The sequence below is a fragment of the Euprymna scolopes genome, chromosome 29, assembly GCF_053919585.1.
Source record: "Euprymna scolopes isolate OS-2025 chromosome 29, ASM5391958v1, whole genome shotgun sequence".
NCBI classification, from domain to species: Eukaryota; Metazoa; Mollusca; class Cephalopoda; order Sepiida; family Sepiolidae; genus Euprymna; species Euprymna scolopes.
Window position 1 is genome coordinate 106,617,319 of NC_136510.1, and position 25,791 is coordinate 106,643,109.

General features: G+C 34.2%; 2 protein-coding genes across 3 annotated transcripts in view; one reads left to right on the forward strand and one right to left on the reverse strand.

Annotated features, from left to right (window-relative positions):
* Nucleotides 1–18,892, reverse strand: part of LOC145252803 (cell division cycle and apoptosis regulator protein 1-like) — a 263,934-nt gene extending 245,042 nt beyond the window's left edge. Inside the window, exon 1 of one of the 2 annotated variants that reach the window (XM_080112760.1) lies at nucleotides 18,705–18,892. The gene's annotated coding sequence lies outside the window, so the exon portion shown is untranslated. Of the gene's footprint in view, nucleotides 1–17,854; nucleotides 18,426–18,704 lie in introns of those variants that run through there. The other variant, XM_080112759.1, reaches the window with a different exon arrangement.
* Nucleotides 18,893–22,267: 3,375 nt separating this feature from the next.
* LOC145252369 (uncharacterized) lies at nucleotides 22,268–22,831 on the forward strand. Its single transcript, XM_080111767.1, has one exon. It carries the CDS (start codon nucleotides 22,268–22,270, stop codon nucleotides 22,829–22,831), a length of 564 nt encoding a protein of 187 aa, XP_079967893.1.
* The last annotated feature ends 2,960 nt before the right edge of the window (nucleotides 22,832–25,791 follow it).

The following is a 25,791-nucleotide window of genomic DNA, read 5'->3' on the forward strand; positions in this document are numbered from 1 at the left end:
CATGACTTTAATTCAGGATCTATAGTAACAAAAAAAATTTTTATGACTTTAATTCAGGATCTATAGTAACAAAAAAATTTTTCATGACTTTAATTCAGGATCTATAGTAACAAAAAATTTTTTCATGACTTTAATTCAGGATCTATAGTAACAAAAACATTTTTCATGACTTTAATTCAGGATCTATAGTAACAAAAAAATTTTTCATGACTTTAATTCAGGATCTATAGTAACAAAAAAAATTTTTATGACTTTAATTCAGGATCTATAGTAACAAAAAATTTTTCATGACTAATTCAGGATCTATAGTAACAAAAAATTTTTCATGACTTTAATTCAGGATCTATAGTAACAAAAAAATTTTTCATGACTTTAATTCAGGATCTATAGTAACAAAAAATTTTTTCATGACTTTAATTCAGGATCTATAGTAACAAAAAAAATTTTTATGACTTTAATTCAGGATCTATAGTAACAAAAAATTTTTCATGACTTTAATTCAGGATCTATAGTAACAAAAAAATTTTTCATGACTTTAATTCAGGATCTATAGTAACAAAAAAAAATTTTATGACTTTAATTCAGGATCTATAGTAACAAAAAAATTTTTCATGACTTTAATTCAGGATCTATAGTAACAAAAATGATTTGTTTTCAGCCTGTGGATCAGTGTTGGTTTGATTTCCTTTTTAATTATTGTTATTGTTATTATTCACCCCAAACAAGCCATATTGCCACTAAAGCATGAAGGGCTACTGTGTTAAGAATCAAGTCCATAGGGGAACAATCTGATTCGAAAGTTGGGCAGCAAAAACTTCATATCTTTTAGTATATAAAAGGCAAAATGTGTGTATGCCTCGCAAAAACTTTCAACAGACACATTGGATCATGACAAAAATGGTATTGTTTTAAAACTTGGTCTCTTGGACGACAAATATCGAAAAATTGGCCAAAAACATTCATTCCTTCACCCTCAACTGGGCTGTTTTATTACAAGGAGGGGTCGGTTTTTGCGGCAACATTTTCGCAAGTCATCATCTCGGATTGACTACCCTTAATTAGAACGCTCGCAACTTCCGGTTTCGCGATGGACGAATCGGCTAAGACGTCACATTTTTTTCCTCCTTCACATAACGGGTTTGAGCCTGCCTGCATACTACCACTTTTTTTTTTTTTTTTTTTTTTTTTACGCATCTCTCCACCCGGGCTGCCTACTGTTATTTTAATCCCCTCTCCTACTACACCACCTCTCTACACCCAGGCAATGCAGGAAACCCCTGCTAGTTATATATAAATTTTTGCATGTTAGTACTGTTGTGAAAACGGAACAGGAAGGAAATTCCAAAAGAAAATGATCCAAGCTAAAAAAGCTATCAAAAATAGAAAATCTCTTGACATCTAGGAACTTCTAGTGTTGCGGTTAGATTTACTTGCTAGTTGGCTGAGTCAAGAATATTCTAATTTGGGGCATACAAGTGCAATAAATTCAGAGTACATTCCTTAGAAGTACTTATAAAACAAACAGCACAAGAATGCAAGTCTGCAGTGATGCAACGGGGGTTGAAGTTTGGAAGACTGCACGATCTATTAGGTTAAAAAAAATTTTGCATCCTGTCCAAGAGGTAAAGTCTAGTGTTTGGTACACCACCCCAGGTGTGATAATACAACATGCATGGGCGGATGGTGGCTTTATAAAGATATATTTCTTTCTATGTGTTAGCAAGTCACCACTTGGCCAAAAGATCATTCGAGGATAAGAGTTAAGTTTGTCCAGAGAATTGGTAACCATGGTTGGAAGTGGGTAGAATTTGATTATTTAAAAGGATGGCTCAACAAGAATTTGGTAACATTGGATTTGAAAACTACCACGTTGTAGTCAGCTAGGAAGCAGCCCCATGGTATATCTTTATTTGGAAGGAGAATCTTTGTTACATCAATGACAATTATTAAATGATTAATACTATGACTAGTGTTAAAATTCAAAGACAAAAAGTGGCAATCACAGCTTGTGCAGTGACCACACGTTCAGACTAATAAACCAATAGAAATTTTTATAACAAATTTCTTTTCTTTGCACGTTTCCCCGTGTCCCAAATTACCTTTTTCTATTCAATTTGCAAGTTCCAATATTAAGAAATAAATATCAATTCAGAAATGTTATTTTTCCAGTGGGGTTTAACCGAAGCCACCGAGAGGAAGATAGCTTCAGTTTAACAATATTTGTTTGCATTGTACATTGATAAAAAGCAAAGAAAACGTTTTACTTTTTTTTTATCTATATATTAATACAATAACGTGTGTTATTTTCTGTGTCACGCTTACATCCGGGTGGTTTAATTGTTATGTACTTCCATTTCTTGTCATAAATAATTTTACCAAGAATTCTTCATAAGTTTTGATTTGTTTCGATGGCACTCAAGTCATCTATTTTTGTTACAAATAATTTTATCAAGAATTCTTAAGTTTTGATTTCGATTCAAGCTAATGCAACCAAGTCATATGGATATATTTTTGAAATCACAACTTTATAATATATAAAAATCGATAGAACATTAACTCTATAATAATATATACGAAATCTGCAAGAATTAAAATATCATATTTAAGCGTACTTTACGACCGGGCTTTGCAGCGCGTTCGTGCTAACTTGGATAAAACTTTTGGAGTTTTAACAAAAAAGCTACAATATCAGAGTGTCTCCATTTACACTGAACATCTACAGAATGCCAACATGAGTCCCTTGTGGAATTTCCATAGGTCCCGCTAGTTTATTATTTTATGCATTTTTCCCCGTTTTTATTTTGATATTGAAAGTAAACAACTCAAATACAGTAGTAATACAAGATTCAAGGGTAAGTAAGAGCAGGAGTTTTTTGGTTTTCATAAATTTCCTGGGAAAAGCCCGAAGATCGGTCCCATCAGTCAGATACAATGGTTTTATGTAATAAATTTACAAAATATGACAAGTGACATCTTAAGCTTTTTCTAAAGCTAATAATCAATTTCTGGATTAAAAAAAAAAAGGATAGGAATTTCAGTTAAAAGTGGAGAGCTCAAATCCCGAAACCTATTTGTGCTCTTAAACCAAAAGAAACTGAATAAGACAATTTACAACCAAACAGAAAAAATAAAATTGAAACTTTTTTTTTTTATAAGTAACAGAAAGCCATTTGGCTAGGAATAAAGTGTAGTATCTGTTTTGATGCTATACTTAGTCTATCATGTACTCGGTTAATGGAGGAGAAATCCTTCTAAGCTTAGACAATATTTACTTTGGTTCCAATCCAGAGTACCCTTTTGGGGGAGCTGAATGTTCACCCACATTAAAAATGATTTTGTGTCTAACTTTGCCCTTGTGGAGAGGAAAGTAAATAGGAATAGAAAGCCATAGTATATATTTACCGAATTATTTAGTCACTGCTTTCAGAAAAAACACAGACAACCCTAAGAAAACCAACCAGTTGCCAAGGTTTTTATCAACGGTTATAAAAAAAAATCAATGAAATCGATTATTATATTAATATTGCATTCTAAAAAAGTAAACACGGCAAGATGGAAAAATAAAGACACACCTTGGAATAACGAGGAATTAGACACGGTGGGATACAAACATTATTTTAACTAAAAAATACAATGATGGTGGTGGTGATGAAGAAAGTAATTATGGAGAAAAGCAAACTTTTAAGACTTGGAAATTGAATAGAGATAAATTGAAACTTAAAAACAAAACTAAACAAAACATTCAATATATACGAAACAAATATGTTGACATTTTTATTATCATTGTAAACAGATTTATCACAAAGTTGAGAAAAATTTTAGTGTGTGTGTGGGGGGATCAGCTTTCATTGAGTGCTGGGAAACACATGCAACAAGTGGCCCCCTTTTATCAGAGCCACAGGTTCGAATCCTATAAGCGTCTCATTTTTCTCCTCGCGGTTTCTTTGTTTATTCCCAACCCTGTGACCTAATTAACCATTTACTTAAGTGTATTATCCACGCAAATTGAAATGTCAAAAAACAGCAAAATACATTCTCATATACGTAAAAATAGGAAAATAAAAAATATTAAGTTATACCAAAGGCAAGAAAACGTATTTAAAAAAGAATTAAAAAAAATAAAATAAATAAAAAACAAACAAACTCATTTTCAGTTTTGCATTCGTTGGTTTGCTTTCAGTCCAATACATTTCAGCATTATAAACGTTTTCTATAAAATATTTCCCAAAACCTCTGGCCTTGATGGAGGGGAGACTAAAACTTGCTATGGTTTCAAATGATCTAAAATAACAGCAAAGGAAGACTTGATTCCAAATATTTCTCATATCTCCCCTCTGTTGGAAATAGGGTAAGATTATGAATATCTCCAGTATCAAATAATCCTTTTACATTGTGAAATTTACTTTATGTATGAAAACCAAAGAGGGGAGATATAACATGAGGAATATTTGGAAGCAAGTCTCCCCATTGTTGTTATTTCAGATCATTTGAAACCATAGCAGCAAGTTTTAGTCTCCCCTTCATCAAGGCCAGATGTTTTGGGGAAATATCAAGATATTTTATAATTCATATGTAAAACTAGGAAAACAAACGACTATGATCAAAACATTTTGTGTGTAAAAATGTGCCTAAAATAGGCTCTGGATGATCCTCTCAGTGTGCGATCTTAAGGGCAAATGTCACATAGTTCACTACACAATTCAGGTCATTACCTTTCCAACGAGCCTTCATTTGTTAAATTCTGATCAATAATCGCTGAGATTTGGAACTTATAAAATTGCCAAAAAACCTAAAGAAATTCAATTAAATTATTATTAATCCTATTTTAGTCACAAATAAGGGTTGGGCAGGTTTAGACAATTCCCAGAGAAATTCTAACTTAAAAAAAGGCTTTTTTTTTATATATAATAAAATGACGCCGTCCTCAAATCAAAAATTTTAAACAGCTGCTACATACAATTTCAATATCATCATACTTCTTACCATTTCCAGAAATTAGCATCTTACATTATTTCCGACCGACCAGACTTTCACAAAACATTCATAGTTACAGGGAATCTGTGTTACTTTCACTCACTATATAAAAGAAAAAACTCCTACCACTCTCCCACCAAACACCGGGAATTCTTCATTGCATACATTATTCACCACAGACTATTTTCTCATTCTGTAAAATAACCTAGTACACAATACGACTTCCTTTGGTAAAACTGCTCTCTACCTTCCAACCATTTCTCTTCTTCTGACTGGATGTCAATCATCCCATTCCATGAATACTAGAATCTAATTTCATAACACTATAGAAACATGATGGCTCCTAATACTAGACTCAATAAATCCAAGCAAAAATTTAATATGTAACTTACGTTTTAACAAAAGAAAAAAAATCCATCATAATCACGTTACAAACCTTGTTTTATCCATGTATAACACTGTAACATGATCTTCATAATCGTACATCAAGACTACTTTAAAAACGATTCTTATTCATTCTCAATATCATTCAAGTTAGAGCATTTTTCACGAACTGAATACACCAATTCTTTCCATTGAAATCATTCCTACAAACAATTCAGAAATTGAAACGTACTTTAAACTTGTATAAAAATTCATTGTTTGGCATTTGTAAATTTCTTTGCAAATATTTAAAACAGGTACTTTCACCTGTTACAATTCTTACTAGAAAAATGCATCGCAATCAAAACAAATTTAGGTAATACTTTTTGCTCACTCGTAATGCAAGTCGAATCTCATATCGTTAAAACAAGGTTTACTTGTAGCAAACATGGTGCTAATCCCCCCCCCCCAAAAAAAAACAGAATTACTTCAAAATTAGTTATATTTTTAGAAACAACTACTAGAATACCCATCCCAGAACAAGCAATAAATATAGCATTAGTTTGGAATTTTAATCCTTTTCTTTTTTTTCCTTTGGATATTGGAGGAGGGAATGGTATAATTCTGGTGCCCCTACCCAAATAGCAAAATTAAAAATAAGGTTTCCACGTTAATTAACCTGTTGCTTAGGATACCTACTCCATAATTCATTAGTTTAGGAGATTACCAAGCACATACAATATTATTGATGATCGACCGTGTGCACCGATACTTAAAAATATACACTTGTGCCCGATATTATTCATACCCCCCTTGAAAATTGAGTTTATTAGGTGTAACTTTTGTAAGAATTTATTGTTTACGTCCATATTGATACATATTCTTAATAAACCTCTTCTGATCATTTTCGTCATTTTAAAATCTCGGGATACTTGTAATAAAAGAAATATACAGCTATTTATAAAATCTGCAATGTTCAAAAATAATCATACCCCCTTATTTTTTCAGTATTAATCGAGTTTCTGACTGTTTGTTTTCTGTTTGATTCTTATTTTGAATGCTTTTATACAACCTTTGATTAATTTCATTTCGTTTTTTTGCATTTTTCAGAAATTAAAATGATATCAACTGAAAACCAATAAAAGAATAAAAATTATTAGAATGAGGAAGAAAAAAGAGCTTAGTAATGATCTTAGGACTAAAATTGTGAATTCACATAAGGATGGTTTAGGTTACAAGTCAATTTCCAAGAAATTTGAGGTCCCTACAGCAACAGTACAGAGCATCATCAAAAAATTCCAGAGCCACCACACAACAAACAACTTGATTGGTAGAGGAAGGAAAAGGAAACTGTCTGCTAGAGCCACCAGGAATATTGTAAGAAGTGTTAATGCAAATCCAACCACCACTAATAAGGACATTTTAGAAAATCTGGAGTCTTCTGGCATAAAAATATCAAGGCAAACATTGCAAAGGACTCTGCATGAAAATGGTCTGAAAGGAAGAAGACCAAGAAGGACTCCATTGCACACCGGAAAACACCTTGCAGCACGTCTAAAGTTTGCTAGGACCCATGTGAATTCTCCAGAGTCCGTTTTCTCAAGTATTTTGTGGACTGACGAAACAAAAATTGAATTGTTTGGCCATATGGATGCTTCTTACGTTTGAAGGAAGAAAGGAGAAGCTTACAACCCAAAGAACACCATACCCACGGTGAAACATGGTGGTGGTAGCCTAATGTTTTGGGGCTCCTTTTCGGCTAGTGGTCCAGGTAGTTTGGTCAAGATAGATGGAACCATGAAGAAGGAGCAATATTTGGAGATACTCCAGAAAAACATTAGACAGGATGCGGAGAAGCTCCATTTAGGACCAAACTGGGTCCTTCAACAGGATAATGATCCAAAACATACTGCCAAAATAGTCAAGAAATGGTTTGAGGATAATCAAATTAATGTTTTGGAATGGCCTAGCCAGAGTCCCGACCTGAACCCTCTCGAAAACCTCTGGCACATATTGAAAACTGAGGTTAAAAAGCGGAAACCTAGAAATTTGAGGGATTTGGAGAACTACTGCATTGAAGAATGGTCAAAAATCAGTGTTGATACTTGTAAAAACCTTGTTGATAAATATCCCAAACGGTTACAGGCAGTTATTAAGAATAAAGGGCATGCTATTGACTATTAGTAAGAGAGGTATGAATAATTTTGAACTAGTGCCATTATTGTTTTTCTTTGTATAATGTTTCAAACTTGCATAATTTATTTATTTGTTGAGTTTAAATTAAATGCTTATGCTTGATTTATTGTTTGAAATCCCTTTAATATTGTCTACCTTCTGGTTTGAGCAATATTCTTATAGAAATCTCAAAGATCCGAGGGGTATGAATAATATCGGGCACAAGTGTATATCTATACGCCTATAAATCCGTTTTTCTTTTGTGTGCATTGATATTCATATTAAAAACCATATTTTATATTTATTTAAAAAGAAAATACAATTTTCTTATATATGGATCGTGCAATTGCATTCATCTGCAAAAGACCTAGCTAATTTGCACATTCTTTTAAACATTCATTTTAATTAATTCCCTCTTAGTTTTTTCAGTTTTCTTATGGGATGATCATATTTAGTTAACTATTACGTGTAATTATATTCATGCAGATATTCTACAGGATTTATACTTGCATAATATTTTCATAAAAAGGTTATAGCAAACACAAAATTGTTTCCATATATATTTATGTAAACGTATATATTTTTGTTTAATCTCTCTACATATCTTTCTATATATCTATGAAAATGACCGTGTCTGTCAGTCTCTGTGTGTGTACATTTCCCTATGCAATAACTTTGTCAATTTTAAGTCCACAGACTCGAAATTTGATATACAAGGTACTGAGATTTGGGAAAATCTTTGGGATTGGTTTTCGGTCAGAAATTTGGCTGTTAAGGGGTCAAAGTTCAACGATTTGACCTTTGAGAACTCTACCGAACTCCTCCGACAATTTTGGGTCTAAACACTTGAAATTTTAGATATACGTTCCTTGGACATGGATCTAACTTAATAACTTGATTTGAGCCCAAAACAATAAATTTTAAGGGGTCATAATAGGGGTCAAAGTTAAAAAAATTGACCGTTATTTTTTTTGCTCAGCATACACCTACAAAACACCCGGGCAATGCCGGGCACCCATGCTAGTGTATATATAATTTAATATGACTTAAAATTTGATGTACAGCAATTCTTTTTATAAAATGTTTTGCATCGAATTTATTTTAAGTTTTTGAGAGGAAGGACGCGAGTTCAAGTGGACACATCCTTTAAGATATGATATATCATCAAATAGCTGAAAAAAAGCTGTGTTTAGGGCTTGGAACAGAAGTACACAACGATCCTAATGTACATATTTGGATTGATCGGACTACTGTTCTCATCTCGAGTGTGATTTGCACAACATTTCGTCAGATGTAACCTCAGATCTTCTTCAGATGTATCTTGTCAAACTTGGGAATTTGAACAGAATTTCTAATGGAATCCTTTATTTCACGGGGTTAGCATGCTCTTGTTCAGTCAGCCATGACTGGATAGAGGTCCTAAGAAATTTGCAATTGTATTTTTCGGTCGCCACACTGAGGAATGAACCTTCAGGAGAAGGTCACTTTTTATGATTGATTTTTTCCAAGTACTCTAATCACTGCACCACGGGTCCTTACACCGGAAGAAGGTCAGAGGTGACATCGACTGAAAGGTTGTGAAAAATCATGCTCGAGATGAGAACAGTAGTCCGATTAATCCAAATATGTATATTAGGATCGTTGTGTTTATTATCTCACTGTCACTATACTCATCCCCTTCATCCATCGATATTAAGTACCATTCCCAAACATTTGAAGAAAAAAAAAAAAAAAAAATGGTGTTACGAGGTGGGCACAAAAGAATAGAGGGATCCTCAATTAATCCTGGATAACACCAGTCTTCCTGTATCCTGTTAACTTTAAAGCTAAAATATTGATGTTTAAACTTTAGAAGTTCGTTCATACAGAAACATTTTGATTTTTAACATTTTTTAAAATTTAATGTAAAATAGAAAGTTTTTAAAACAAAAACGAGATGACAAAAGTGAAAATACAGACAAAACGCATGAGATTTTTGTAGAATTAGTACTACTATTATTATAATTAATAAGAACAATTTTCGGTTTGGGACATGTAAATACCGTGAGAAATTCTGCAGAAATAAGCAGGCTCCTCATTGGTTGGTTTGTCCGCCCACGATTTTGTTTGAACCATTCAAATTGCTTGTTATTACTAATTGCCGAGGATGTGTTTGGCGCCAAATTTATCCTTTCCGATCACCAGATTCGATACAGACACGGGTTGAAAAGGATGTTCGAATTCTCATTCGAAGTTTGTAGCCTCAAATCACTGTCTCATTGAGACAATTTAATGCCCTAATGTGGGACGAAACAAACACCAATGCCTTTATGTTGGGCGAATTATATTATCACACACTGTTGTGCTCTGTGAATCAATTGACTTTTATCATTACAATATAATGTCTATCAAAGACGAAATTAAGGTCTACAGTTTGACCTGTCATTTGGACAGTTATCTACAGTGGACTCCTTGAGACTACCTGACTTGCGGTAACCATCTTGAAAGATATCACTCGACTCTTCAACTTGTGCAGTGTTCTTTGTCGGCAGAGCTTTGAACCCAGCTTTTCTCGAAGATGAACTATTAACCCTTTGGGGTGTTACCAGCCCATTATGGCAAATACCTGAAGATGACGCATGTTTTGCAACTTGGATGTTTTTCCTTTAATAAAATTTACGTTGAAGTTTAAAAGATGAGCCTATTGTAATTTCTGATTGTTTTCTTTCATTCTACCAGGATCAAAACCTATGCGAGAGAAATTCCCACAATACAACCTCACCCAATCAAGAAGACCGGACATGATAATAGTCAACAGGAAGTGGCAAGGGCTGCCAAATGAGACATTTGCCGTCCCAGTTATTCATAGAGTGAAGCTAAAGGAGGCAGAAAAAAAAAACTCTAAGAAAATCCATGGAACTTAACAGATGAAGGGAATATAAAACATAAGAAAATTACTGGAATACCAATACTTCTAGGAGCACTAGGAACGATTCCAAAAATGGAGAGAAAATAGAAATTGAAATCAAAGGTATAAACACGGCACTGATGAAAACAGCTAAAGTATTTAATAATTCAACTAAGGAAATCCTCAAGTGCAGAAACCAACACATATCCAAATGATACTATCCGACCACTAATAACGCTGTGTAAATAGGTAAATTATATAAAAAGGACATTACACAAATCACAGGCAATTGAAACAGTTAGGAAAAACAGGTGAGAAAAATTTCATGATCCGACATGCCCTCCCACGCCTACAAAATAAATAGGACGCGATGATACTAGCATAGGTTAGTGACACAGAAAATGGATGTGACGCCGTGACGGTCAAGAAGGATGGAAAAAAACAAAAGCATCCAGTCCTTTCTTCACTGGAAGGGATCGGAAAGTACTGGAATCCCGAGGGAGGCTTATTGTCACTCAAATTACATTGAAAGCCAACGGTTGTTATCAGCGATAATGATAAACAGCTGTTGCGAGAACACAGATCGGTATACAGTGGGAATCTGGATAGACTTATTGTCACTTAGATTCCATGAAATCTCACCTGTTGCTTCTAGCGAGTACGAGAACCCCTAGCGAGTAAAATAATGAAAATAAAAGACGGACGAATATAATCAGTAGGCTGATGTGGATTGTGGATGCTGGTCACATAACGATGAAGGAAGATGAGATTTGCATCCACATCCTGTACTTCGTGACCACTTCTATTTTCGCCAACATTAACGACGCTCGGATTATCTTTTGTGTGAGAGGGGAGGGGGCAAAAAAGAGATTAAAGATTAAACAACTGTATTTCTTCTTGTCCATGTTAAAACTAATAATTTGAAAAATTGGGATGAGAGAAGAATGCAATCTTCTTCCCCTTCAAATGAGTCATGTCGACAGGGAGGAGGTCCTATCCTCCTCCATGCAACTTAGAACAACAATAAACAGAATGGCAATCCCCGAGAACAAAAACGAACACCATCTTTTTTTTTTTTTTTTTTTTTGTATTAATAATCGTGTGATCACTTCTCATCTGTCCGTGTTTCTCGTCTTCAAGTGATTCGACAATTTTGTTTTTACTATTAATCGATTATTTAGCATTTTTACTAAAACAGAAAAGTAATAACAGGATAAAGTAAAATCCCCCTTTCTAATTATGAAATTTAATCCACCAGAATGCATTCCAATTTCTTTGGTTAGCCATTTTTTAATCTTTTGTTGAAAAGGAAGAAATTACTCCGTGACTCTTCGAAATTTCAAAACATTTAAACTGCCGAAAGAGATGTAAAGTAGTTTTAGTTTTTCAAAACGAACGGTGAATCGTCATATACATTAAAAACTTAAAAATGAACATCCAATAGAAATTAAAACATTACATTAAAATTAGTTTATCAGTTTGATTTGATTAATAAATCACTGTCCAAAAGATATCGGGTGCTGCCAGTAACGGTATTAAATTGAAAAGGTGGTTTGGCGGCTAAAAACATACGCAATTGAAAAATCCACGGTCAACATTTTCTTCACAACTCAACTAATTTTTAAAATATATATTTTTTTACCAAATTTTCATTTAATATTAACAAGGATGGAAAGCAGTATTTGGTAATTATGCACTTAATGTTACCATGCTTTTTTTTTTTTTTAATCGTATTTGCAAGTTAAATTCGTGATCAGTTTTACGATATCTTCTTTATTACATTGTTAGGTGAAAGTACTGAATAGTTACAAAACTCCTTCCCCATGTTAAGGGTTTCCTAAATAATAACATTGTTTTAGCACGGTAGCATAATTGCATAAGTACCCAGTATTTATTTATTTTATTTTTTTATAAAAGTAAACAATAACTAATATACATAACTCCCATTGATTTTAAATAAAAATTAAGAAAAATTGTCTCAAACATTACATGACGAAAGAACAGGCTTTCAGTTTCTGATTAAGGGTTACCAGTCTTAAAATATTGTTATTCCGGGGGGGGGGGGGAATAAAGTTAATTTGCATATTTTAAAACCGGTAAACATTAATCAGAAGTGAATTTTCCAGGGCATTATTACTCAGTATCAGATTAGCTAATGGAGAAACGGACCGAATTTGATGAAATCCAAACATGCAGATTTGAGACCATTTTGTCATCTTTCAATTTGGTACCGTTTTTCTACCAGAGCAGTCACCCACCAGATATCTTAAAAATTTAACTTTCAAATTTCTATTTTTAAAGGAAAGGAAAGTAAAAATAAATACACCCAGGCAACACCGGGTGGTCATAGCTAGTTACTTATCTAGTAATAAACATTTCGTTGGTGATCGAATTCGAAATAAACAAAATAGGATGTAGATTACGTTTCCAAGGGTTTCAAGCCAAAGCCATGCAGCTTTGCAGCTGCAGCAGCAGATCAACAAAGAGATTTAATAATCAAATAAAGTCAATTATTTTATTATATTCTTTACTAAATCAATTCTCGGTGCTTGTTAAGATAGAGTCGACAGATCGATTTTTTAATATGTTGAAGCAAAAATAACAGTATTTGCTTCATTTGTCATGTCGGAAACAGTAATATATCCAAAAATTACGAAAATTCATCGAGTAGAAAATTATTTACAGTTAAAAGTAATTTTTACGGAACACTGGGGGAAACTGCATTTTCCCTAGATGTAAACACATTGAAGATTGCGAATACAGAGAACATACTTATCTTCTTTTCGACAATTTAATGGCAGCCCTTTTTAAGACAATAGTGATGGAGTATGGACTTTTTTTCTTCTTTACTAATAAAAACAATAGCAGTTTTTGAACTATGAATTTTCTTAATTTGTTGATATATTACTAATTTCGACATGACAAGTAAGTAGTGTTGTTTTTGCTTAAAACGACATAAAAAAATCGATCTTAACAAGCACTTAATTCTCAATAGTATATCTTTTTTTTCTGAAATAATGGACCCTTACAGAAAAGCTTTTCTTGGTTTAGAAAAAACAAGAATCATTGGAATTGGCATATAAAACTTTTTTAACTCAACTATTTCACTGATATCATTTTAAACAAATTTGTTTACGAAAACATAGAAATGCATTCTGGTGGATTTAATTCGTAATTATTTTTTTCTTTATGGAATTTTTAAAAAAGTTCTTTATAGTTTATACTATAGCATTTTTTAAGTAACGCAGAAGAAACAGACAATTTTTATTAATATAATTTTATCTTGAAGTAAGCAATTGTGCATTTTAACATTCGTTTTCATTTTAGCAGAGTTCCGGTCGCGTCAAGGGAAATTTAGAGCTAACTCATGTTAAGAATGGGATTCTAAATTTGCACGGGAATGTTAAAATGCACACAAAATGTAATGGTTTCCACAGCGATTTATTGATGGTTGTTTGAAATTCGACCGAAAACGGAGTTTGAAGCACTTAATCACTTCGAAAGTTAATTTTTTGCTCGAATTAAAATGTACATTAACTCATGTCAAGTATTTAGGGTTCATCTGTGCTTTTGCTTTTGTAATGTGAAGAACGTAAAAAATAAAAGTATTTCTCGAAGTCATGGTTCTTGGTTCAGTCCACTATTTTCGAAAAGAAATCCATTTTTTAATTATTTAATTGTGTGACGATAGTGAGGAGAATAAATAAAAGTAAACGGAATTAAAAAAAAAAAAATTAAAAATTGCGGCACTTAAAGAAATAAAGACATAAAAACAAATTAAAATATAATCTCTCCCTTTTTATATTACCGAATTTTAAATTTCGATTTATCGTCCTTCCCTGAATCGGAGACTTTTTCTCGAAATAGAAAAGTCCAAACAACAGACAAAGTTCTGGTCAAACATTGAATTAACTTTTTTAACATTTGTTGCGATTTAATTTCCAATCTAAAAATCGCAGAGAATGACAGTGGTTTTAGAAAAAAAATGTGGAACCCCGAAAACAGGATTATTATTTAAATGTGTTACAAGTAAAACAAAAAATACCTTCTCTTTCTAAAATAGACTTTTGCTTTCTCGAAATAAAAATTAAAATGGGTTTAAATTCCCCAAAATGATTTCGTCTTCCATTTTCTCCAGTTTTGTTCTAAAAACAATATTTCAAGTACACACGTGTTGCAATATGGAAGTTATCGTGGTTTATATATATATATATATATATATATATATATATATATATACAAATAAAACAAAAAAAGAACAATTATGATTTTACCCTTGCTGAAACAATAACAAAAACAACTATTGTAGAAACAAAACAAAAGTCCTTTCTTGTCTCGTTTTTGAATTTTTTTATTTTTATTTGTCGAACAAAATTGGCCGTTACTAAGCAAAGAAGCAGTTCAAACAAGGGTCAAATTTTATACTTTGCCCCCACGCTATTAATAAAATGAAAAAATGAGGGAGGGGGGTAATGAACATAAACTCCATCCGACGAGACTTATTTTCCAAAATTTATATCCCTTTGAAATTTTCATATAAATTTGATTTCATTAAAATATAAAAACGCTACTTTGCTATTTATTAGATAGAATTTTCATTATAAAATTTATGGTATTTTTGATTTATTAAATTGTTAGGTGAAGTGAAGTACAGACTAGTTTAAGTTTACAAACCTCCCATGTTAAGAAAGGGTTTATAAATAACGTTATTATTTCAGCACGGTCCGTAAACACCAGAAGTATAATGAAAACGGAAGTTAACACTTTTTCGTGCCATCAAAGGTCACTCTGGAAAAACGTAGATTTTTTTTTAAATAAAATATTTTCGACTTGAGAGTGGGAATTCAGTTTACAACTTTGCCATAACAAGTAACATTTTTTTTTTTCATTTCAAAAATAAAAAATGGTTACTCGTTCTCAGTTCAGATTAGGCTGTGATCAAGAATTGGGTGCTTATTTTACAGTACAAACTATATTACAATATGGAAAATAAACATAACGAAATCCAAATCTCATTTATTTTTTCATTGACAGCGTGAAAGAACCGAATAAAATTTTGCCTAATAATAATAATAATAATATTTATAAATCAAAAAAGAACTTGCTATTTCATAAATTAGAAATAATACGAATGTGAAGGTTTTAATATCATTTACGATTATCTTTTATATGAAGGTTTCAGTTCATAAAACTGAAACAAAAAAAAAAAAAAGAAAAGAGAAATTCGAATTAATCGCCAACCACTTGACTAGAATTAAAGAGTTCAAAGGGCGATTATTAAATAGAAAACAACTTTACTTGAATTATAAGAAAAAACTAAATTATTTTAATTAGATTGAAAATGAGAACAAATTTTATTTACAAATGCGACTCACTATTGTTTTGTTGAAAATTAAAATATAAAAACTATTTTTACCCGGCGTGGCTAGGACGAAAGGTTGAAACAGGAACCGTAAAAAAAAAAAAAAATAAAATAAAATGTCGTTATTCTTACTTTTTTTTTTTTTTTTTAAAACAGGATTTTCCTTCTTTTTTTTTTTTAAATTCTTTTTTCCAAAAAATAATTGATTAAATGGTGATTTTACAGAATTTGAACCGAACCAATTTGACTTTTGTCAAATCAAACAGAAAACTTAATTTAGAATTTTAAAAGTTTGGTTCAAATTCTGTAAGAAATACAAATAGTAAAAAAAAAAAAAGATTTTACGTTATCAAAGTTACATATAGGCAAGAAACACGTGGAGTTGTCGGGGTTTTATTAAATGATTCAATCTAAATAATTTTAAGAGTGTTTTTAATTAAAACAAATATTTTATATAACAATCTAAACAAATGTCCTAAGAAGGAATGATTAAATCGCCATCAAACATTTCAACTACGAAAATATTTTTTTTATATTTTTTTAATGAAATAAAACTTATCAAACTCGAAATTTAACTATTTTAGTTTATGATCTAACAAATAATGTTTTATTTAAAAAAAATATAGCTTTTATTTTCGAATTGTGCGTGTATAAATAAATATACACACACGAAAAAGAGCACATGTTCGCAATAATATTAAATAATAAAAGGTGATAATGTAGAGAGTGATCCGCGCTATTTTTTAAATCGTATTTCCACGTTTAATTAAAGTTTTATGTTTTTTTATTCAATTGTAAGGTTAAAGTACAGAATAGGTACAAAACACCCTCCCCATGTTAAGAATGGTTTTTTAAATAATAAAGCTATTATTTCAGCATAGATAAATAAGTGCATGAATACCATAATAAAAAAAGCTAAACTTCATTTTATTTCCAACATATTTGATTAAAATTATCCTTGCTTGATGTGTGCAAAATTGGTTGCAGTTTATGTTATTCGTAATACCAGATTCGGCCAATGTAACCTCCGGCCTTCTTAGTGTGCATATTTTTCGAACTAGGGAACAAAGATTTCCAAGTTCGAAAATATGCACCTGAAGAATGCCAAAGGTTACATTCGATTAAAACTTTGTGAATGAATGACAACCAAGATGAGAATGATAGTCTAAAATAATGTTATCTAAAAACCTAAAACATGTGGAAAGTTGTCTTAATGAGTTTGAGACTTTTCGTGTGGGAGGGTGTTATCCGATCAAATATTAAATAAAAATAAATTGAATCCGTATGTTCATATATTTCGAAAGGTTTTTAAAATTGACAAGGTAGACCTCAAGAGTCTTGAGGCTCAAGACCTGAAGTTGAATGATAATAAGAGTATTTAAATGGCAATATTGTCTCTATTTGCCGGTCCCGAGGACAGAGGTAGACACAAGGTCGGTTTTTAATGTGGGGGAAATCCAGCTCCCCCCCAAAAGGGGCACTTTGGATAGGAACAAAAATTGCCTCGATCTAAAAGGATTTCTCCTTCACTGGCTGAGGACAAAAGGTGACGTGTAGTAAGAACTTAACTGTGTATACAAATACTTTTTGTTTAGAAGCTCAATGTATATGAAATATATATGAAATATAACAGGATATATATATATATATATATATATATATATATACACACACACACACACACACAATGGAGACCTATAGTTGGTCTCCTATATACCAGAAAAACCCAACCAATGTTTATAAAATTTCACTTACATATGTACTGAGCACTTCTGAAAAAAAATATTTTTGTTGTTGTTGCTTTCAATACATTTTTAACACAAATATATAATATATATATATATATATATATATATATATATATACACACACACACATACCATTGACAGTAAACAAAATAGATTTACATAATTAAATTGAAGTTCTTGGTACAATTAAAACACAGACATAAACACACTTTTTGATTTTAGAACATTTTTTAAAGTTATACTTTCTATATAAAGGTAAGCTTTTAATAAAGCTCTTTACTCGATCGAGTTTCTTTTACAGAACAAATTAAAACCATTTAACACATAAATAAAATAAATATTTACCTGGTATCATTTTTCGAAGTTGTAGAAAAATCAATTCGTAAACAAAGAAATGTCAGCAATTTTTTTGTTGTTTCGTTAACATTCTTTTAGGAATTTAATAGATTTAATCTTTTTTCGAGTTTCCTTCCAATAATAAGTATATATAAAAAAAATCCTGATTATTAATCCTCGTGTTGTATATTGGATGGCATTTTTATTGGAGATATTTCACGTCAGCGTTTGATATAAAAACATGTGATCATTTAAGTGGTTGTTATTTCTTTTTTTTTTTAATAATAACAAGGTTATTATTTAAAAAAATAAATAATTAGTTTACTTCTTTTTGGAAAATAGTTTCCTTTGGTCATATAGGTGCAATTTTCTGTTTCTTATGTTTTTTTGGGGTTTTTTTTTTTTGTGTGTGTTGTTTTTTTTTCTTCCACATAAAAACATGTGATCACATAAGAGAGGATTATTTAAAAAATAATACAGGGGATTATTTTTAAATAATCAGTTTCCATTCCTTTAAATAGTTTCCTTTTTGGGCATGTAGACGAAAACTAAAATTGTTAGTTTTTTTTTGTTTTTTTTTTCAATCCATGTGAAAGTAGTGTAAATAAATATTGGTAACTTGTAGGTAAATGTGTGTGTGTGTGTGTGTGTTTTTAATGAATATATATATATATATATATATATATATATATATATATATATATAAATAGATATATCTATATATAGAATGACGTGGTGAAACTTCCAACTTGTGTTTTGTTAAATAGCGTTGGGGAAACTATTTGTTTTTTTTTTTAGAGTTTTGGGAGGGAATTCCTTTCTCTAAAAAAAAAAAAAAAAAACAACAACTTAAACTTGCCTTTACCAGTCTGTTAAAAGCTGCTACATTTCCACGGTGACTGGTGGTGGTGTACTCTTCTCCATCTTGATATAAATTCACATGTGCCGCAGCCAAACAGATCGGCAGAAATAACACAGCGAACGCTAAACAATATACGACAGCGAGAGGGTTTACGGTTGCAAAAGAAATATGGCGACAATACTCCTACTCTCTTTTTGGCACTCTCCTCTTTCTCTTTTCGCGTTGCTACCTTCCCCCTCTCTTTAAGTCTTACTATATCTATATCACTTCTGTACCTTCTACTCTCTTTAATTCTTACTATATCTACTTCCCTCTCCATCCCTTCACTCTTCTACCTTCCCCTCTGTTTTATTTTTACTATTTTTTCTTTTCGTGACTCCTCTGCCTTCTCCCCTATTAATGTCTCGCTATTTTTACCTTATTCTTTCGTTACCTTTTGTTGCCCCTCTCTCTTTATTTCTCTCCATATCTCTTTCGCAACTTTTCACCCAGTCTATCTTACTCTTTATTTACTCCTCTACCTTCCCCTCTGTTTCTGAATATATCTACTTAACTCCCTTTATCAATTGTCTTCACGGATTTATCTTTCTACCTTTTAATATTATTACAATCTGTTATAAAATAATTCATTTCTTTCTCTTTTTTCTTTTTATGTTATTTATCAAGTTTTCTTTTCTTGTTAGAATTTTATTTATTTATTTATTTATTGTGTGTGTGAGGGGGGGGGGGTAACGTTTACATTACGGTCTCGTTCTCGTCAGGGTTCCCTGCCCTTTTCTTTCAATCTAGCTATTTGAAAAGAAAAACACTTGGTGACAACATTCTAGAAATTTTTAAATATTTTGCCCCCCACCCCACACACACACACCAAAAATTTAAAAAAAAAAAAAGAGGAATTGATCACAAACAAAACTAATGCAGTTTACGATTTAAAAAATATTTTGGTAGTTTAGTTAGTATTAAAGAAAACGGTTAATGGTGGTTGGTCCCCTTGTCTGTCGCCAAATAAATAGGTGATTTTAAAAAAAAAAAATCCTGCTTTGTTCTGAAATCTTTTTTTTTATCGATAAGAAAATATATATACGGCGAAAATAAATATATTTAAAATATAAAAAAAAAAAAAAAAAAAAAAAACCCAGAAAACTGCAAAAGTAAATTGTTAGTAAAATATGGTTCGTTGCCCATTTCATATTTTATAATTACCGGAAAGAGATAGAGTGCGTCGTTAAAAACGAGACTACCGACAAAGGGAGAAAGGAACAGATACATGAATATATAGAGAGGGTTAAGTTAAAGGGCAAGTAAAATAGAAAGGTAGATAGGCTATAAAATGTGCACGATAGAGAGAGAGAGAGAGAGAGAGAGAGAGAGAGAGAGAGAGAGATGGGGGGAGAGATAATAAAGTAAAGACGGAAAGGAGATTATTACAAAAAATGATTAAAAATAAAAAGCGAAACGAAATAAAATGTTTATATTAAAATCTAAAAATAAAAAGTATATATGAAGAAAAATTACAAGCAAAAGAGGATAATTGAATTAAGAAAAAGAGAAAAATATTAGGATTGAATTATAATTAAAAACGTGGGTGGCAAAAAAAAAAAAGTAAAAAATATGTTAAAAATACAAAAAAGAAAAAATTGAGTTTGTTTTTATTTAATTGAGAAAAAAATTTATAAAAATATCTTTAGTTGTATTTTTCTTAAAGTTCAAAAGTTATTAAAATTTAATTGAAAAGGGTCATGTGTACATTTTTTTTTAATTAAAGCAGTTGGACTATCCGACGTTGTCCGGGAGTCTTTTTTATTTTCAGTTTTGGGTGCTTGATTACATTGAAACGACCCTGGTGTCTAACTCTGTCCCGTGGGGAGGCATAGTAAATAGGTACATTGGTGATCTTTTGAACCAACGCATTTCAGGTGAAAACATTATTAGGTGCTTACATGTCATGCCGAAATTGGTATAAATTCAAAAAAAATACGAAAAATTATGCAGTAGAAAAAAATTACATAAAAAAATGAAATTTATCGAATTATCAAGTTTTATCGTATGTTTTAATTGTGGAAGAGCTGTGCAATCAATTCTGTATGACAAACCAACTTATCTCCCTTGACTTTAATTGATTTAAATTAAGGGTCCGCCATATTTAAACGGAACGTAATTGTGGATGATTTTTTGTTAAAAATACATCTAACAGTAACACGTCTTCTATTTTTCGTAATTTTTGGAATTTAATTTTCACATGACACGTAATTACGAAATAATGTTTTCACCTGAAATGCGTTGGTTCAAAAGATCAATGTAAACAAACACCCAGTTTTGTTTCCCGCCCCTCTCTCTCTCTCTCTCTCTCTCTCTCTCTCTCTCTCTCTCTCTCTCTCTCTCTCTCTCTCTTAAATACATTGTTTTGTTTTTTACTAAATTATTAAAATAGTATTTTTTAAGTTAAATTTTTGCGGTATTGTCTGGTCAATAAATTCTGTATATATAAAAATTATTGGATGTAAGTAGTTTACAAATTTAATTTTTTTTTTTTCACATGGAGATCACCACTTATCAAGGCCAGGAAGCCACTCGGGGATACGGGTTATTGCGTGTACAATAATCAATGGGATAGTATCGTAGTTAGTTTACAAATAGTTACTTTAATAATTTTTTATAATTCGTCTTATTTTACGCTATAACATTTTTATTTCAATAAATAAACGTGCCTTCTGTACTCAGAGGGTTTGGTATGCTACTAAAACTCCGTAGATATTGCCTGTCTCCGTACGCAATGGGTGACGGCACAAAGGGATGACGTCTTCAACTTAAACAAAGATTGAAACTATCGTGACGCCACAAAAGGACGACGTTACGAATACATGACGTCATCCAAAAACCGGCGCAAGAGATCAGGGAAACTCGTTTATGATTGCTGGAATTTTTTTTTTTTTGTACCAATAATAGTGCATCCCCCCCCCCGCCTGTTTACATTCATTATTTTTTATTTGGTTCTTAATCTTGTATTTGATTTTTTTGTATTTCGTATCCTTTATCATTCTTAGTTTCGTATATTTTGGGTTTGTACAAAACTCCCTTTAATTTGAAGAAAAAGGAAATGCTAGCTCCGTGATGACGTCACGAGCCCAGCACGAGATTTGCTCTTTTTTTTGGTTCCAGCGACATGGAGATTGGACGTGTTCATTGCCCGGCGCAGACAAGGAATTTTGGAGCCTCCTTCAAAGAAGAAAACCTGGCAAGAATACCCCGGACATGTGACAAGGCATGCTTCTGAAAACTATCTACGTGATTACGGTTTGCACGTATTTTGAAGGAGTGTGTAGGGGACTAAAAATTAGAGGAGTAATCTGCCCCTGCTCTAACGCTGGTTGGTTTTTCCCTTTGGTCACGGGCAGACGTGTTGCCTTTTCCCTACTACGAGGTGAGCTCAGAGAACTTTCCTCGCTGGATGGGTAGCAAGATTCGGTGTCCCGGAAAATGTGACAACTGACAGAGTTAGACAGTTCGAGTCCGAACTGTTTCATAAACTCTCAGGCCTTGTGGGCACCAGAAGTATACACATGACAGCATACCATCCACAAGCAAATGGAGAAGTCGAACATCTACATCGCAGCCTAAAGGCCTCTTTACGCGCAGTGCTTACCAGCAATACAAAGTGGTTAGAACACCTTCCTCTAATTTTGCTGGGTTTGCGCACAGCAGTGAAGAAGGATATGAATTGCTCAGCAGCAGAAGTGCTGTACGGTACCACACTATGCCTGCCAGCACAATACTTTTGTGATACACCAAATAAAGTTTGGGACCCTGCATCATTTGTTGATAGACTGACAAGAACCATGGCCAAAATGGCATATTCTCCATCAGGAATAAACAAGTGCGCTAACACATATGTGCCAAAGGCACTAGAGACATGCACACATGTGTTTGTTCGCAATATAGCTAGGTCGCATACCCTGCAACCACCGTACCGCGGACCTTTTAAAGTCAACAAGAAAAACAAGAAGTATTTCAGCGTCCTCATTAAGGACGAAGAACAAAATATCTCAATTGACAGGTTGAAACCCGCAACACTCGAGGATGCATATTTAGAAGAGATCCCTCGCAAAGGATGCCAGTCGAAGTGACATTGGAAAAACGCCCTTATAAAAAAACACGTTCGGGCAGACAAGTAAAATGGCCTGCCCATTTAAGAGACTTTGTCTCTACATAAAAAAATTAAAAAAAGTCCTCTCACAACATTCAATTAAAAGTACTCCATATTTTTTTTTTTTTGGGGGGGGGTTGTAGGGGACTAAAAATTAGAGGACACCGGGGAGGAGTAATCTGCCCCTGCTCTAACGCTGGTTGGTTTTTCCTTTTGGTCATGGGCAGACGTGTTGCCTTTTCCCTACTACGAGGTGAGCTCTGAGAACTTTCCTCGCTGGATGGGTAGCAAGATTCGGTGTCCCGGAAAATGTGACAACTGACAGAGGTAGACAGTTCGAGTCCGAACTGTTTCATAAACTCTCAGGCCTTTTGGGCACCAGAAGTATACACACGACAGCATACCATCCACAAGCAAACGGAGCAGTCGAACGTCTACATCGCAGCCTAAAGGTCTCTTTACACACAGTGCTTACCAGCAATACAAAGTGATTAGAACACCTTCCTCTAATTTTGCTGGGTTTGCGCACAGCAGTGAAGAAGGTTTCCGAGTCGACTATCGTCGTAGTCGTCGTTCTTCCCCCGGTGCGTGCGTGCGTGCGTGCTCTATATATACTACTAATCAGACGATGGTGTCACTCGTTTGTGTGTCCCATCTTAATGGTCGTTCTTATTCTCTACATGCCCTCCCACCACCATGTGACCACACTACCGTCGTTTTGTGGTCATGTGACTGGAGAATTCCGTGTAGTTGTGAGTTGGTCTTGCATTTGAGGGGAAAGTGGCCTTGGTGCTCGTGTTACCCTCATGCTGCGTCGTGGGACCGGACTCGTCTGCATTGGCTTGTGGTTGATCGGATCTTGGTCCACCTCCATATCTGTTTCTGATGTGTCACAATCAGCTTCTTCCACCTCCATCATCTCATACATGTTGCACGGTGGTTTGCTGCCCTCCCTTCTTGGTGTTTGGGGAGGTGGTTGATGGGGTTGTTGAGTGGGTGGATACTCCGGCGTATCCATGACCGGTTTGATTTTCCTGAGGAAACGGCGATTGCGTAATGTGATCCTGCCGCTACCATCCAACCGTATCCTGTACTGCCTGTTACCCATTGTCTCGACGACTCTCCCAGTTTTCGCCCATCGTCGTGGATTCGGTCCCTCCTGATTCTGCACCTGCACAGACTCGCCGACTCGGAGCTGTTGGAGGGGGCGGCCGTGTATGTCGTACTGTTCTTTGTTAAGTACGTGCCTTTTCGCCATCGCCCTCTCTCTCAAATCTCTGGTCTCCGTTCAACGCTTGTGGATGCAGTATTTTTTGCGAAGTGCGGGGAGATGGCCCCCTACTGTTCGACCATATAGTATTTCCGCCGGCGACAATCCAAGGTCCTGACTGGGCGTATTCCTATGAGTCATCATCGCCCGTGCTGCCCGATCATGATGTAGGTGTCCGTAACCATCAACGCAGTCCATCAGCATTCTTTTGGCCGTTTTTACGGCCAGTTCAGCTCGGCCATTACTCTGGGGGTAATGTGCAGATGATATGCGCCTTTTTACGCCCCAGTCTTCCAAGAACGATTTGTATTCTAGTGAATCGAATGGTGGCCCTCCATCGGATGATATTTCCTCCGGCGCATCATACGTGCAAAACCAAACCCTCAGGGCGTTACACACCGCTGCAGCCCTTCCTGATGGTAGTGGTGCGACCTCAATCCAACCGGTATATCGGTCCGCGTATACCATGTAATTTTTCCCGTGCATATCTAGCAAGTCAGTGACTGTCTTTTGAAATGGGAATTCCGAGTTTATGGGTGGCATTAGTGGTGCCCTAGGCTGGGATGGGGCGATCGAATTGCAACTCCGATATTGCGCCCTTGTTTGTCGGATGCTGGCGTCTAAACCAGGCCAAAATAACCGTTGTCTGGCGTTAGCCAACATACCATTCGCCCCTTGATGGGCGGAGTGTAATGCCTCTAACACCTCGGCTCTAAGCCGTTTTGGTATCAAAATTTTGTCCCCTTTTATGGGTACCCCTTCCAGACAATATAGTTGGTCTGCCATCGGCCAGAATTGCCGGATTTCTGGTGGTAGTTCGTGGCGTGACCTTGGGAACCCGTCTTGAATGTATGACGCCAACGTTCGGCACTCCTCATCGGTGGCTGCAGCTGCGACTATCCTATCCCAGGTGATCGCTCGGAACTTGGGGTCATGTGCGTATGCAGCTATGATGGATGCTTGTATACTCCCCTCGATTTGCTGGGAAGTGTCAGTGCCCTTTAGTCTGCTGTGTCTTGACGGCGCCGGGTATCGGGATGTGCAGTCCGGTACTGCGTTGAGTTTCCCAGGAACATGCCTAATCTGGAACCTGTACATCAACGACCGCTCCTTGAATGAGAACAGGCAGGGATTTTTTATATTCTCCAGGATCTGATCCGAGAAAATTTTCACTAGGGGCTGGTGGTCCACGGTGACCAATAGGTCTGGGGATCCCAGGATGAACATCCTACAAGACTCCAAGCCATAAATCAGCGCTAGAGCCTCCCCCTCTATAGGGGAATAATGAGATTCTGCATCTTTCGTGAAGCGAGACCCGGCCAAAATCATCTTCCAGTGGTCCTTACCACAGTTGGGACCTAATTCCATTGGGCATTGGCAATGCTTCTGGAACAGAAAATACCCAATGCCAACCTTACTGAAGTCGGTTGAAAGGCAGGTCGCTCTGTTCATATCGAAGGTTTTCACCCCTTCTTCGATTTTCTGAACGATATTCCTCTTCGACTCTTCGAAAAGTCTATTCAATGTGTCATCCCAGTAAAATTTACGGTTCTTTGTCCGCAGCAACTCTTGAAAAGGGGCCATTATATCGGCCTGTGCAAATGTATACGACACCTGGTTAACTAAACCAAACCAGGACCTGATACCAGTAATGCTCGTTGGGGTCGGGA